The sequence below is a fragment of the Scyliorhinus torazame genome, chromosome 1 (genome assembly GCF_047496885.1).
Source record: "Scyliorhinus torazame isolate Kashiwa2021f chromosome 1, sScyTor2.1, whole genome shotgun sequence".
Classification (NCBI taxonomy): domain Eukaryota; kingdom Metazoa; phylum Chordata; class Chondrichthyes; order Carcharhiniformes; family Scyliorhinidae; genus Scyliorhinus; species Scyliorhinus torazame.
The window spans coordinates 335,307,043-335,323,926 of NC_092707.1; the positions used below are offsets into that span (position 1 = coordinate 335,307,043).

Below are 16,884 nucleotides of genomic sequence, written 5' to 3' on the forward strand. Positions count from 1 at the left end.
GAAATCGCTTATTGTCACAAGTAGGCTTCAAATGAAGTTACTGTGAAAAGCCCCTAGTCGCCACATTCCGGCGCCTGTCGGGGAGGCTGGTACGGGAATTGAACCGTGCTGCTGGCATGCCTTGGTCTGCTTTCAAAGCCAGCGATTTAGCCCTGTGCTAAACAGCCCCAAAGGTATAAAGGGTTTGCAAGTTGAATTAATACATTTTGCTAATCCTACACAAAAAGGAGCCTCCAAAATGTTATTTGCATTGATTGTGTTTGTTTCACACTGCGATTATGTCGTCAGAGACGAGAGAATGTGTTCAGCTGTCAATTGATGCATCCTTTGGGTGACCAGACTGTGCCTCACTACTGCTGCAGTAAGTCAGGTAAATGCAAAATCAGTTGTGGATGCAAATAAGAAAAGGATGCCATTTGTCTTGCTCCTTAAACATAAATAGCAATGGTAGGCTTCAGTTAAAAATAGCAGCAGTACTATTAGATTCTCATAAGAAGCCATACAGCAGTACCAGAGTCTTACAACAGAAATAATACAAACATAAACTTAACAGTCGGCAGCATCTACAAAATGGGACAGAGGTCTGTCTGGGCTGGATGTAAATCCCAATTCCCAATGGTGAAAGTACAGTGTGCTAACTCAGTGCACTAAACAATCCTACCACCGCATAGATTTAATTTCCAATGGCCTGACAAAGCTACCATGGTGTCCCAATTGTTTGTAGAGTTTTACAGTGTAAACAGTTCTGTTGTGGACTGTATATAATGGTCTTAAAGGTCACGCTAGAATCCTGTCAGACTAAATTATACCATTTTGGAACCAATAAGAATCAAACTGAGAATTCTGCACTTTTTTTGAATTCCATGTTGCAGATGCTTGAGATTTGCATTGATTCCTTATGTATTAACATGCCATATTAGCACTCTCCACAGAGCAGCCCAAGTACCTTTACATTAAGCCACATTAATAAACATTGCAAGACTTGCAAGCACTGGAAGGCATGTTCAGTTGCATCACTTTCACAATTTCTAGTAAACTAGCAACCTGATTGCCTTTATGCGTAATAAGTCCTTGAGACTTGGAGGGCTATTGTTTTCTGGAATACAGGAATAACGCAGAAAGCAAAGTGAAGATAAGAGCCAGAATTATCCGGCCATTCGCTGGCGGAGGGATTCTTTGGTCCTGCCGGCAGTGCATCCCCCCCACCCTGGCCTAGAGATTTCCTGGCAGCGTGGGGTGGTTTCAATAGGAAATCCCATTGACAAGCAGCGTGAGAAGATCATTTTGCCACCAGCTAATGGCATACCACCTCCTGCTGCCGGGAAACACGCAGCTGGGGCACTGGAGAATCCAGCCCAAGATCTTGATCTAAGAAATAAATCCCCAGTGTATTAAATGAAAACAGTTGATGAGAAATAAAGAATAGTTTTTGTTTTAGATACCTGTAAATGTATGGCTGCGGGGACCCACTGTGTTAATGATCTCCTCTGGCAAAAAGCAAAGCTTTTCACTGAATTCTTTGTTCACTGAAGTCGGAACATCCACTTGTTCTGACCAAGCACAAATATGAGCACGGATGTTGAAATCACACCCGTTGCAATATCCTCCAGCTCTCTGGGACAGTGAACATCCAGCACTTGTGCCACAGTCTCTCTGTTGGGGTAGAAATGTTAAATTTGTCATTATGATGGTCTCGCAGTAGGGCAGCAATAACATAGATATAAAAATAGTTAAATTTTGAAGAATGCAATTTCCACAAAATCTTTGATGTTTTAGAGTATATGCACAGAATAAGAATGAAAACGTTTCAGATACTGATAACAGGATTAATGTACGAGTGCAGATTAGCAGGCAGCACACTAGTTTCATGGTGGTATGTGTGGCCTGTGCCTAACTTTTCTAGGTGTTGAAAATGTGGGGTCCTTTTCCAAGAGCTGGTGGGTCCTGTAAATCTGTTGGACCCCATTAAGAGTTTTGTTGGCAATGAGCAGGCCAGGAGTCTTATTTAGCAACCCCGCAGCTGTGGAGTCAAGAAGGATAGAAGTGCATCAAAGTGTGCTTCCTGTTGAAAGCCATTAATGCCGGGCCTCTAAACGCTGATTGTACAACACCAAGTTTGAACGCAAAGGATTCAGACTAATATCTTGATGCTGGGCTTTTAAAATTAATGTTTAGTTTTGCATTACACTATCCTTTCCCATCCAAGTTATCTCTGAAATCTAGGCCTTGGTCCTTCACAGTGGCTTCCGAACAACATGGACAGTGACCCAGAGCCGGGATCGAACCTGCGACCTCGGCGCCATGAGGCAACAGTGCTGACCACTGCGTCACTGTGCTGCTCCTTTTCTTGTTGTTTAATGGGAAATCATGTAGTAGTGCTTAAGGTGTAAGTTGGAAGCTGTACCTTTCAAGTGTGAAGTTAACAAGATTAATATTGTAGTCAAAACAAATAACCAAGCCCTATTTCTACATGCTTTCCGCAGTCTTACAAATAAACAAAAATTGTGGGGTCTCGGTCCAGTGTCTTAGCCACTTTTAGGGTCTGGGTTGGGATTGTAATACTGTCAACATGTTTTAGCCTATTTTAGATGCTGATTTAGCTCCATTGTTATGGGCCAGGGTTTAGAGAACCCCAAAGTGTATCATGGAGGTCACCTGACCCACAACTTTTACTAGATTGTGGTATGGGGAGCACGTGGCCCACTCTCCAGCTGTGGTACAGCAGAAATGGAAAAGTATTTTTTAAAGCAAAACAATGTTTATTCTATGAACTCAAGTTAACCTTTTTAAAACATACAGTGAACATCTTAGCAACCATCAATTCAAATACAACCCCCAAAGAATACAACACTAAGTAATCCTTAATAACTTCCCAAACAACAACCAGAAGACAGAAGAAACACCTTTTAACAGAAGCACATTAGGTTTACATTCACTACGGAGAACATTTATAATTCTGAATTCACCAAATGATCAAGAGATAGTCTTTTCATGGCAGAGAGATCAACAGTACACCTGCTCTGTCTGGCTTTAGCTCCAACACTGAAAACAAAACTAAAACACACCCTGCAGCAAACAGCCTAAAACGAAAGTAAAAAACTGACAGACAGCCCAGCTCCACGTACAGTCTGACATCACTGCAGTAATATGAGCAGCCAAATATTTCTTAAAGCGACTTTCTCATGACACCATGCACTTTCAGTATTTCCTGTTCTTCACTAAAATATCAAATATTCATTTTCTGATCTCTGTTTTTATTATTCTTTCATGGGATTCAAGTATCTCTGTCAAGGCCAGCATTTATTTCTGATCCCTAGGTGCCCTTGAGAAGGTGGTAGTGAGCTGCCTTCTTGAATGGTTGCAATCCATCTGGTGTTGACATGTCCATAGTGCTGTTATGAAGCAGTTCCAGGGTTTGACCTAGCAACAGTAAAGGAAATGCATATCATGTATGTGGCTTGGAGGGGATCCTGCAGATGGTGGTGTTCCCATATGTCTGCTGCCTTGTCCTTCTGTGTGGTAGCAGTCATGAGATTGGAAGGTGCTGAGTTGCTGCAGGGCATCTTGTAGATAAGACCATAAGACATAGGAGAAGAATTAGGCCACTCGGCCCATCGAGTCTGTTCCGCCATTCAATCATGGCTGATATTTTCTCATCCCCATTCTCCTGCCTTCTCCCCATAACATGTGCTGCCAATGTGCGTCGGTGGCGAAGGGAGTGAATATTTAGGTGGTGGATCGGGTGTCAATTAAATGGGCTGCATTGTTCTGGATGATGAAATGAAAATCACTTATTGTCACAAGTAGGCTTTAAATGAAGTTACTGAGAAAAGCCCCTAGTCGCCACATTCCGGCGCCTGTTCGGGGAGGCTGGTACGGGAATCGAACCGTGCTGCTGGCCTGCCTTGGTCTGCTTTAAAAGCCAGCGATTTAGCCCAGTGTGCTAAACCAGCCCCTTTCATGCCAAGTTTCTTGATTGTTGTTGGAGCTTGACTCATCCAGGCAGGTGGTGACGCTGGCTTGTGCCTCGTACATGGTGAACAGACTTTGGGCAGTCAGGAGTTTGGTTCTTTGCTGTAGAATTTCAAGCCTCTCTGCTGTTCTTGTCACCACTGTATTTATGTGGCTGGTCCAGTTCAGTTTTTGATGAATGATAACTCACAGGATGTTGATAGAAACATAGAAAAAATAGAGCAGGAAGAGGCCATTCGGCCCATTCAAGCCCGCTCTACCATTCATTATCATCCAACTTAATAGCCTAATCCCGATTTCCCCCATGATGGTAAGGTTACAGCAATTGAAATACCATTGAATGTTAAGGGGGATAATAAGTTGTGGTCAAGCCTGAATGTTGTTCAGGCCTTGCTGCATGTGGACACAGACTGCTTCAGTGTTTGATGAGTCATGAATGGTGCTGAACAGGGTTAAATCATCAGTCAACATTCCTGCTTCTAACCTTCTGATGGTATGAAAGGCATTGATGAAGCATCTGATGACCATTGGGCCTAAGACACAACCCCAAGGAACTTGTACAGCAATGTCCTGCGGCTGATATGTTTGGCCTCCAACCATCTTCCTTTGCGCCAGGTATGACTCCAACCAGTGAAGAGCTTTCCTCTGATTCTCAATGATTTCAGTTTTGCTAAGGCTCCTTGATGCCACATTTGGAATACTTCCAACTGTGGTGATAGCATGGTTGTGTTGTAATTCATCGACTGACCACTAGGAGTCTCATTAGTATACAAGTGAATGTTAGAGTCAGGTGACCCCTCAGACTGGCTGGAGGGAGCTGGAGAGAGAGGTTGCTTGTGCCTGAGCATACTGTTATTCATCTGTTGTTTTGTATGTCGTTGACCCACAGTTAATGCTAATAAACCGTTTGCAGCTTTAGCTACAAGTGTTCTTGTAATACAAATCAGGCCACCCGACAAGAACATACACCAACCACCTGCATCAGTATCAGAGCTGGTGAAAGCAAATGTCCGATCAAGTCAAAATGCTTCTTAATTAGAGTTTAAATGCCACCCTTCCTCATGTGGCAGTCGTGGCTAACCAAGTGGTAGTTGAGGGCTGTCTGAATAGCCTAATCCCGCTTGATATCAAGAGCATTCAGCTCACCTCACCTCTTGAAATCAAGCCAAGTTTGGACTAACTGTGTAATGAGGTCTGGAGTGGACGTGATAGAACTCAAACTGATCATTGGTGAGCGGCTATTGATTTGTAAGTGCCACTCGACAGCATTGTCGATGACACCTTCCACCACTTTCCTGATGATCGAGAGTAGACTGATAGGCAGTAATTGGCTGTATTGGATTTGTTCTGCTTTTGGTGGACAGGACATTCCTGGGCAACTTTCCACATTGCCAGGTCGATGCCAGTGGTGTAGCTTTACTGGTACAGCTTGGCTAAGGTTATGGCTGCTTTTGAAGCTCAGGTCTTTAGTACTACTGCCGGGATGTTGTGAAAGCCCATAACCTTTGATTTGAAGCACCTTCAGTGATTTCATTATATCACATGTAGTGAATCTCTGTTTAAACTTTATGGGGAAAAAGTCATTAAGGCCTGTCTTCAGGTGCTGGAGATCATGATGCGTGAATACTTGGGTTTCTTATAAACTGTCTGCCTCTCTTAAAGAGAGGCTGTACTCATTGTAAATAAACTTCTGTGGAAGACTTGGCAATGTGCAGAAAATAGATCTACAAGGAAAAGGGAGGGTTCCCAGTTTTCTGGTGCAATGCTGGAGTCATTACTTTAAGAGGTGAAAGGAGAGTCACAAGGTGTGAAATCCAAGTGGGTAATGTCTATGTTTGTTTCTTTGGGGATCGGCTGAGCTGCAGGCTGTGTACTCCAATGATGCGTGTGCCTGGACATATTAAATCGGCGATATTATATGTTGGCGATGTTACATGGCCTAACTGGCTGATATCACTCCTACTAATGCTTCCAGTCTCACACCCACCCCTCATTGCTCCCACATGCCTCTGGCTATTTAGTTATGGTAGGCACATTGCATTGCAACACACTCACTGACATTCTTCCCTCTCTCTCTTGCAGGATAATGTGGCCCATAACCATGGGGAGCAGTGCAGAACCAAGAGGATATAGATAGGCACAGCTACATTACCTGAGTCCTCTGGAGGTCACGGCGCTTTGCATCATGGCGGCGAGTGAAGCCATTGGATCCAGTGTCACTGAGAACATTCAGGATGGCACAATGTTACGCCCTTATGCCTATCTGAAATCATATCTCACCCTGTAATCTGGCATGGAGTGCAAACTGCAGATGGTATTGTCTTGTTTCATGTTTCAGGATGACTAATATCATTATTGTAAACTAACTTTATCAAGAATAGAAAATGGACACACAGTGCAAGCCGGTGCAGCCTGGTTCCAACTTACATTTACATGTGCTACCTGATCTCTGACACACAAGTCAGGTGACCCCATGAAGTACTGAGTATACCGTACTATATCGAATACTGGAATCCACTACCACAATCACTCTAATATCATGACAGGTGTGACCTTGGACCGTTTGTCTACCCAATCCCACTTTCCCTCGCATCATCCCTCGCCTTGTGCATTCCTGCTTCAGACAGCCCTAAACTACCACTTGGTTAGCCACTGCAGTCATATGAGGAAGGGTGGCATTCAAACTCTAATTAAGAAGCATTTTCACTTGATCAGACATTTGCATTAACCAGCTCTGATACGAGTGGAGGTAGTTGGAAGTATTCCGGCCAAATTAGAACAATGGTTCTGAGGTTCTCTGTTAGCTGGAAGTCAATGGAAATTAAAATCGGCAGCAATTTCATGTTTGCAAATTATCAGCCACTAGATTAGTCATTTTCTCTAGAGATTACTCATGAATTTATTCTACATTCAATAAATTATTTGACACTTCTGACATTCAGGGAGCATGTTAAACATCTCTTGGGAATACTAAATACTTAATAAACTCTTTAACAGTTTTCAGACAGGTGATGGGAGGAATGGGTACCGCTGCCCTGATGGTTACATGTATGCAATCTATGCTTCCCTGCATTCATAGGAAGTCCTTTCATTACACTTGCCAATGTCCATTGGAAACTGCGATAGCTTTTGGTCCTGGCAGAGAACTCACTATTGAACTGTTTTTCACATAAACGGGCTGCAGGATGACTGTTGCAAAAAAAAAAAATCACATGTTGCAGTCTGGTGGAATCCTGAAGCAACAAAGTTAAAGCTGCTGCTAAACTTTCACTGTTTACCAAAGGCTTGGGGCGTGATTTAACGGAAATTAAACAGTGTCCCGTGTCAAGCACATTAAGCCGGGTGTTTCCCAGGGGTGACAGTGCCGAGAATGATCCCTCTATTAAACAGGGCTCTGCTTCACTTTGGAGCCTCCGCAAAGAACGCCCCGCCGAGGCTACACTTCGTTCCTTTTGCTGCACTATTGAGCTCTGCTTGCCAGTGATCGGGGTGCCAATCCACAACATGGCCTTCGGAACCCCCCAATGTCCTAATGCACCTATTGGGTCATCGGAGACCCCGCACCTCACCTCATAAGGACATGGCACACCCGGGCCTGATCCCCGGTGCGGCAAAACTTCCACCCAGGCATGGTGGCATTGCCAGCCAGGCATCCTGGCAGTGCCCCTGCCAGGCTGGCAGTGCCACCTGGGAACCATGGCAATGCCCAAATGGTACTCCGATGGCACTGCCAGGATGCCCAGGTGGAACTGCCAGGCTGGCAGAGCCAAGGTGCTCAGATGGCATCAGCAGTTGCAGAGTACCACCCTGCCCAGAGGACGACCACCTAGTGGCCACCAATCACCTGGGGGAACCCCCCCTCTCAAGTGCCATTTGCCTGGTCCACATTGGTGGAATCCAATGCTAAATGGCACTCACTCGGGGTCTCCGATGTGCGGGGATTGGACCCCAAGGCCTGGGTAACTCCGGCGAGCATATTCAAGTGAGACTGAATGCAGACTTGAAAATGTACATCTTGGCCGGGCCATTGTGGGCAGGATCCAGATTGCGACATCTCGTGAGAATCCGTTAGATTTCGCGAGGTGCATCAAGCCGGTTAAATCCCACAAGTTGCCTCTTGCGAGATTTACCGGTCGTGTCACATCCTGACTCAGGTGCAGTGTGGCCGTTAGAACGATCCTTTGCTTTCTGGGCCGATGGACTTTGTTACACAAGTCGACACAGATCTGTAACAGTCAGCCTGGGGATGCATAGCCTCCTCAAACATTGCTCTTTAAATCATAACAAATGCAACTGGTTCACTGTTTTAGCTCACAACTTTATTTTGATTGTCTGCCCTAGAAATTTTTTGTGATGAAATTATTAATTTTTGTATGGTTTGGAAATTACAGTTTAATAACAGTGTGACATGATTGCTGTAAATGACTGAGATGTTTAGAGTTATTAAACCAACATAATATGCAGCATTTCAGAAAACCTCACAGTACTGAACTAAAAGTAGCTTATAAATGCTTTATAATTCGGTGTAACATGTGTTATTGATTGGCAATAAGCACTGGTTATTGAATATTTATAAGAATGCTGTGATCATATTTGGAGCCAGCAGATTGCGGCAAAACAATATCACTTGACTTGTCAGCAGTCAATATACTCTTACGATAATAAGATGTGATATATATTTAAAGCAAAATCAGATACTTTGCATTCTATCAAGATGGAATAATTGGTAGTGGGGACTGATTATAAAATTGAGGCTTTCTACTCAAATGTTAAATCCTGAAACTGAAAACTGAACATCCAAATCTTGAGACTAAACAAAATGAATTCAAATTAAAACAAAATTAAGTTATTTCACTAAGAATGCCAGACTTCCCGGGCGGGATTCTTCAGATCCCGCCCCCGCCAGCTGCCGAATTCTCTGGCGACGGAGATTTGGCAGGGGCGGGAATCGCGCCGCGCCAGTCGGCGGCCGCTAGCAGCGGCCCCCCCGGCGATTCTCCGGCCAGCGATGGGCCGAGTGGCCACCCGTTGTTTTGCCGGTCTCGCCAGCGTAAATTTGAGTAGGTCCTTACCGGTGGGACCTGGTGGCGCGGGCGGCCGGTGGCGTTCTCAGGGGGGCGCGGGGGGATCTGGCCTCGGGAGTTGCCCCCACGGTGGCCTGGCCCGCGATTGGGTCCCACCGATCCACGGGTGGGCCTGTGCCGTGGGGGCACTCTATTCTTCCACACCTGTGGCTGTAGCGGTCCGCCGTGGCCAGTGCGGAGACAAAGCCCTCTGCGCATGCGCTGGGATGACAGCAGCACACGCTGGCGCTCCTGCGCATGCGCCAAGTCGCGCCGGCCGGCGGAGGCCCTTCGGTGCCGGTTGGCCTGGCGCCAAGCTCCTACCCCGCCGGCCGGCACGGCGCAAACCACTCGGGGGCCGGCCTAGTCCCTGAAGATGCGGAGGATTCCGCACCCTTGGGGCGGCCCTACGCCAGTGTGGTTCCCGCTGGAGTTGCCCGTGCGGTCGATTCCCGCAGAATTTCTACCCATGGACCATGGACCAGCATTTGGAAACTAAAGTAAATCAGGAATCTGAGCATATTGTATAATTTCCACAGTGCAGAAGGAGGCCCATTGAGTCTGCACCAACGCTCTAAAAGAACACTCGACCCAAGTCCATTCCCCGCCCTACCCTCGTAACCTAACCTATGTCATGATATTCAGATAAACATATCATGGTGCAAACACACATACACACTGATGGACAGATCAACGGACCAATCAACACACACGCAACATCACAGCCAATCACCAGTGAGAGCACACGCACTATAAAACAGGGAACACCACAGTTCTCGCTCATTCCAGCAGGAGATAGCTCAGGGCACAGAGCTCACAGCGTGCCACTCAGACATACACCATGTGCTGAGTGCCTCTCTAAGATAGTGTTAGGGCTAGGTCCACAGGTTAACGGGTAAATTATGAACCACAGTCATAAGTTTACAGATGTTGTTATTAAGAGTAATAAAACAGGGTTGTGCCATCTACAACCTTGTTGGTTCGTCTGTATAGCGGAACACCCAACACGACATAGTACCAGGCTTGGAACCCAGCAACTGTGAGACCTACCTGCACATCTTCAGGGATCCGCCATCCTGCGCCATGGACACCATCAGCCCACCGCAGACGCTCCAAGTCGCTGGGAAACTCGGCGTCAACTGGAAGCTGTTTAAACAGCGCTTCCAGTTCTTCCGGGAAGCCACAGAAAGGGAGAATACATCGGACACCAGGAAGATCGCCCTCCTCCTCTCCATGGCAGGGCAACACGCCATCCACATCTACAACTCCCTGGTGTTCACGGAAGGTGAGGACAAGACGAAGTACAAGACGGTCCTTCTAAAACTTGAGCAACACTTCAGCGTCGAGGTGAATGAGAGCTTTGAGAGGTACCTCTTCCAGCAGTGCCTGCAGGGTAAGGATGAACCTTTTCAATCTTTCCTGACACACCTCCGTATCCTCGCGCAGTCCTGCGGCTATGAGGCCACTTCCGATTCCATGATTCGGGACCAGATAGTTTTGGGGGTCACCTCGGGCACCCTACGCCAGCAGCTCCTCAAAATTAAGAGCCTCACCCTAGCCACCGCCATCGAAGCCTGCGTCCTCCATGAAAACGCGACCAGCCGGTACTCCCAATTCCAGGCGGCCGAATCGGCACGGCAGTGGTCCTACGAGGCCGAGCGGGTCCAGTCGATCGAGTTCCTCCCAGCCCGCGGCCCGGACGAAGGCGGCCATTTCACGCGCTTTCCGCGGCCTCCCGCGCTTGTACGCGCCAAAAGAGACATCGATGCAGAGGGACGTGACGCGCAGGCGCGCTCTACGCAGGACCGAACTGCGCATGCGCGGTGGCGCAACGAACGCCATGAAGTCACGATGTGCGGCAACTGTGGATCCACACATTTAAAGTGGCAATGTCCAGCAAAGAATCGACACTGCCTCCGCTGTGGCAAGGTGGGCCACTATGCTGCCTGCTGTCGAGCAGCTCAACCTGCCAACGCTCCCCAATTCCGCCAGCCTCGCAGGGATGTGCGGGTCATTCAGCCTCCATACACCGAGTCATACCCTCACGACGTACAGACCGGTGATACCGACGACCGGGAAGCCTTCCGCGTTGCGGTCATTGACAGGAATCGGATGTCCCCAAGTAGGACCCACCAGCCGATGCCAGTTTACAGCGTTAATCTCGGTGATGAATGGTGTGCCACCCTAACGGTCAACCAATCACCAATCACATTCAGTTTAGACACTGGTGCCTTCGCCAACCTTATTGCATGGTCAGCCTTGTACGCCTTGAAGGTCAAACCACCGATTCGGCCATCCCGCTGTCAGATGGTCGATTACAACGGAAATGTTATCCTGGCAATGGGATCTGTAGCCAGCTAAAATGGCTGATTCCCGATTAATTTGGCCAAACCCCGAAGTAAAATGGCGAACTGAAAAGGCTGATGGGAAAATCAGCCAACAGGGCACAAACAGACAGCTGCAGACAGAACAGTGTATTCGGCTCTGGGGAAGTCAGCCCAGACCGATACCTGCAACCATTAACAGCACATCAACCCAGCCATCTGCATTTTAATCGGCCATCCCCGGGAACAATTGCAACAAATTAGCAATTGAAAGCCGATCCAGACCTCTCGGCGCCAGCAGTGGCCGAGACAAAGAAAGGTCAACGACCACCCCCCGATCAAGGAATCGCCCCATTATTGGAGCATATCGAACCCGGTGATTGGGACCAAGTCCAATCACTTGGGGCCAGGGTCAAGGTCCGCCCCGAGAGGCGGGAAGCCCCTGGGAACTATAAAGATGGGGGCCAAGTTCAGATCAACCATTCTTCTCCTACTCGCAACCTTTGAGTCCCTTCGACGAAAGAACAAGTAAGTGTTACTCCAGCGATCACTACCAGATAGGTGTTCCAGACTATCGACCCGTACCAGCTTTTTTGAATCCCGCAGGCCAGACCTAATTCGATAGACCATTCGTTTCCCTGACCTGGTGGGCCATCATCAAAGTTAAATATTGGCCTTTAGTGGTAGGTAATAGTCTAGAGGTAGTATTATTGTGTAAGTATTTATTGCAGTATATAATAAATGATCGTTGATTTAACATTTACTAAGTGGGTGTGCTGTATTATTAATCATTACTTGAGCTTGAACCACGTGGCGGTATCAGAAAGATACCTGACGACTCGTGAGCAAAGGTGACAGAATTAGGGCTAATAAGAGCAACAGATCCTGCCAGCTCGAGGTGACACACAATGCATACACAGCCACACTGTCCTTTGAGATAGTTGGATCATCGAAGGACTCCCTGCTAGGCGCACAGGCGTGCAAGGTTCTCCACCTCGTTCAGCGGATACACACTCTGTCTCCAGAAGGCACGTCCGACTTCCCGGATACAGACTTTAGGGCACAGCTCCACTCGCTTCTCGCCCACAACTAGAGGCTTTCGAGGGCATGGGCACACTGCCCTACACAATACAGAATACGGCTCAAACCGGACCCCACCCCATTCATTCACGCACCTCGTACAGTCCCAGCACCACTCAAAGACCGCCTCAAGCAGCAGCTGCAGGATCTCCAGGACCAAGGAGTGCTTTCCCAGGTCACGGAGCCCACGCCATGGGTCAGCTCCATGATGTGCGTAAAAAAGCCCTCTGGCGACCTCTGGATCTGCATCGACCCGAAAGACCTGAACAACAACATCATGAGCGAAATGGCCCGGGCTAAAATTTTTACAAAGCTTGATGCCTCGAAGTGTTTTTGGCAGATTCAACTGGATCAGTTGAGCAGGAAGCTGTGCACCTTCAACACTCCCTTTGGCAGGTTCTGCTACAATAGAATGCCGTTTGGCATCATCTCGGCATCCAAGGTGTTTCACAGAATCATGGAACAGATGATGGAGGGCATCGAAGGGGTGCGCGTCTATGTTGACAACGCATCATCTGGTCCACCAAACCACAGGAGCACATCAGTCGTCTCCAGCGTGTCTTTGCTCGGATACGATAACACGGCCTGCGCCTCAACCGAGCCAAGTGTTCTTTTGGCCAAACTGAGCTAAAGTTTCTGGGGGACCACATATCCCGGTCAGGAGTGCATCCGGATGCAGACAAAGTGACAGCTATTACAGCCATGCCGCAGCCGGCAGACAAGAAGGCAGTGCTACGCTTTCTCAGGATGGTCAACTTCCTGGGGAAGTTTATTCCCAACCTTGCCTCCCACACAATGGCTCTTCGCCACCTAGTGAAGAAGACTACGGAGTTCCAGTGGCTGCCCGCACACTAGAAGGAATGGGAGGAGCTCAAGATTAAGCTCACCACAGCCCCGGTATTGGCGTTCTTCGACACTTCTCGAGATACGAAGATCTCGACTGATGCCAGCCAGTCTGGCATTGGGGCGGTACTCCTGCAATGGGACAACACTGCATCATGGGCCCCGGTCGCCTATGCCTCGCGGGCCATGACCCCCACAGAACAGCGCTATGCGCAGATTGAGAAGGATTGCCTGGGTTTGTTAACCGGCATAGATAAGTTCCACGACTACGTGTATGGTCTCCCTCAGTTCACCAGGGAAACCGACCATCGCCCCCTGGTCAGCATCATACAAAAGGACCTGAATGTGATGACCCCACGCCTCCAGCGCATTCTGCTCAAGCTCCGGTGGTACGACTTCCAACTGGTCTACACCCCGGGAAAGGACCTCATCATCGCGGATGCCCTGTCCAGAGCAGTGAGCACACCGCCCGAATTGGGGGGGGTTCGTATGTCAGGTCGACGCGTATGTGGCCTTCACATCGGCCAATCTGACAGCTAATGATGCAAGTCTAGCCCGTATTCGCCGGGAGACTGCGGCTGACCCCCTTCTACAACGTGTGATGCGCCACATGACGGAAGGGTGGCTCAAAGGACAGTGCCCACAATTCTACAATGTCCAGGACGACTTGGCCGTCATTGATGGTGTCCTCCTAAAGCTGGACCGGATTGTGATTCCACACAGCATGCACAGGTTGGTCCTCGAACAATTACACGAAGGCCATCTTGGGGTTGAGAAGTGCAGGCGGAGGGCCCGAAAAGCTGTATACTGGCCGGGCATGAGCAACGACATCGCCAACATGGTGCTCAACTGCCCCACTTGCCAAAGGTTTCAGCCGGCGAAACCCCCTGAGACACTTCAGCCCCATGAGTTCCCCCTGGGCGAAGGTGGGTGTGGACCTTTTTCATGCGTCGGCAGGGACTACGTCATCATAATTGATTATTTTTCAAATTATCCAGAGGTCATACGCTTGCACGATTTGACATCGTCAGCTGTCATCAGGGCATGCAGGGAAACCTTCGCTCGCCATGGCATTCCGCTTACCGTCATGTCGGACAATGGGCCCTGTTTTGCGAGCCAAGAATGGTCTTCTTTTGCCGCTTCATATGGCTTCACACATGTGACGTCCAGCCCTCTACATCCCCAGTCAAATGGCAAGGTGGAAAAGGGCGTCCATATCGTGAAGCGGCTCCTCTGCAAGGCTGCTGATGCCGGATCTGACATCTGTTTAGCCCTGCTGGCCTATCGCTCGGCCCCACTGTCCACTGGCCTCTCGCCAGCCCAGCTGTTGATGGGTCGCGCCCTCAGGACCATTGTACCATCCATTCATGTTCCTAAACCCGGCCATGCTCCAGTACTGCAGAGGATGCGACAGCAGCGTGCTCAGCAGAAGGTGGCACATGACACTCGGGCAACTGATCTTCCTGCCTTGGCGCCTGGAGACAACGTCCGCATCCACCTACCAGAGGGTGGCTGGTCGGCAACTGCCGAAGTTCTCCACCGCGTGGCTCCCCGCTCGTTCCTGGTTCGCATGCCTAATGGCTCCATTCGCCGGCGTAATCGCCGGGATCTTCGGCTGCTTCTGCGCTCGCTACATGATCATGCACCGGTGCCACGCCCTCCTGTTGTTCCTGATGTCGACTTCGTGGAGATTCCTGCCACTCTGCCTATTCCTCTATCGCCTGTGGCCAGGCCCATTCCTCAGCCGGTGGATCCTAACCCACCCTTGAGGCGGTCAACCCGAATTCGTCGCCCATCTACTAGGCTGGACTTATGAGCCTGTTTGTACATTGGACTCACTAAAGTGTTATGCAACAATGTTAATGTGTTTCTCTTTTTGTCGTTACAGGAGTTCGTTTTTGATGTTTGATGATTGCACTTGTTTTGTTTGTGGTACAACCCTGTTGCTAAGTTGCACCTGACACCTTCCTATGTATATAGTTTAGCCTCATGTGCATGTTGTAAATATTGAACACACATATTCAGCTGCACTCAGTACACACCAATATTTATTACCACATAGGCACATATTCTTGTGAAAAGGGGGGATGTCATGATATTCATATAAACAAATGGTGCAATCACACACACACACACTGATGGACAGATCAACAGACCAATCAACACACACGCAACATCACAGCCAATCACCAGTGAGAGCACACGCACTAAACGAGGAACACCACAGTTCCCACTCATTCCAGCAGGAGACAGCTCAGGGCACAGAGCTCACAGCGTGCCTCTCAGACATACACCATGTGCTGAGTGCCTCTCTAAGATAGTGTTAGGGCTAGGTCCACAGGTTAATGGGTAAATTATGAACCACAGTCATAAGTTTACAGATGTTGTTATTAAGAGTAATAAAACAGAGTTGTACCATCTACAACTGTGTTGGTTCGTCTGTATAGCGGAACACCCAACACGACAACCTACACATCCTTGGCCACTAAGGGACCATTTGGCATCGCCAATCCACCTAGCCTACACATCTTTGGACTGTGGCAGGAAACCAGAGCACCTGGAGGAAATTCACACAGACACGGGGAGAAGATGCAAACTCCACACGGTCACCCAAGGCCAGAATGGATCCTGGGTCCCTGGCGCTGAGAGGCAGCAGTGCTAACCGCTGTACCTAATGCCACCACCATATTGCATGATGACTGCGTTCTTCATCTATTTGCAACAGTGGGTAAAAATACCTCAGCAAATCAACACAAATAATAAAACAGGAATTAACAGAAGTTTTTCCGGGCTATTATTTGAGGGTTTAAAACATTTTTTTCCCTTGTTGATTTCTGTGGTGAGCTAACAGCTAAGGTTTCTTGTTGTAATGTTCACAGAAGGTAAATTTAGAGGTGTTGGTACTGCAGATCTAAAGTGATATGACACCAGTAATATGGTCCAATCTGCAATGCTGATATCGCTGCTCTGCTGTTGGACCACTGAGTGCCGGTGCCTACTGTGCACCCTAATGTGAAGTTATGTTATTATAATAATGAAATACTGCACTCAGTGCATAACATGCTGGAAGCACATTGAATTCTTAAAGTAAAGGTTTTGGATACTAACAACGTGTGAGTGACTGCCATTCTTGGAGAAGGAGAAGTGAGCACGGGATCTAAAAAACAATGGTGTTTTGAAGCATACCTTGAGTCACAAAATGCAGATCAGGCCTAATAATGCTGCATCCTTTATGCCATAACATAATGGTTACTACCCATTATACTATCAACACCATACCAAGGAGCAACTGTGTATTGGTTTGTGTGCATACATTTAAGTAAATTGGTGCCATTTGGAAAAGATAAAATTATATCTTAGTTATTACATCTACAAATAGTTTCCTCTACATGAAAGGAATAATAACATAACCAGGATCTGTTTAAAATTTGTGATTACACTTCAACATTGGAACTAAATGTAATAGGAAGACATTTTTAAATGATTTACAACCAATGTTTATTACAAATTAATAACGCATGTTATACACATGATTAAACATTTATAAAGCAGGATAGTTCTGTATTTACATTTTTACGGAAATATTACTAATTAATTATTGC

The 16,884-nt window shown here is 47.7% G+C and overlaps 1 protein-coding gene across 1 annotated transcript in view; it reads right to left on the reverse strand.

The window, feature by feature from the left end:
- Positions 1-16,884, reverse strand: part of ush2a (Usher syndrome 2A (autosomal recessive, mild)) — a 1,730,413-nt gene that overhangs the window by 320,132 nt on the left and 1,393,397 nt on the right. The window contains exon 54 of the mRNA XM_072506478.1: positions 1,443-1,653. Coding sequence (XP_072362579.1) covers positions 1,443-1,653 — 211 coding nt within the window. The remainder of the gene's footprint in view (positions 1-1,442; positions 1,654-16,884) is intronic.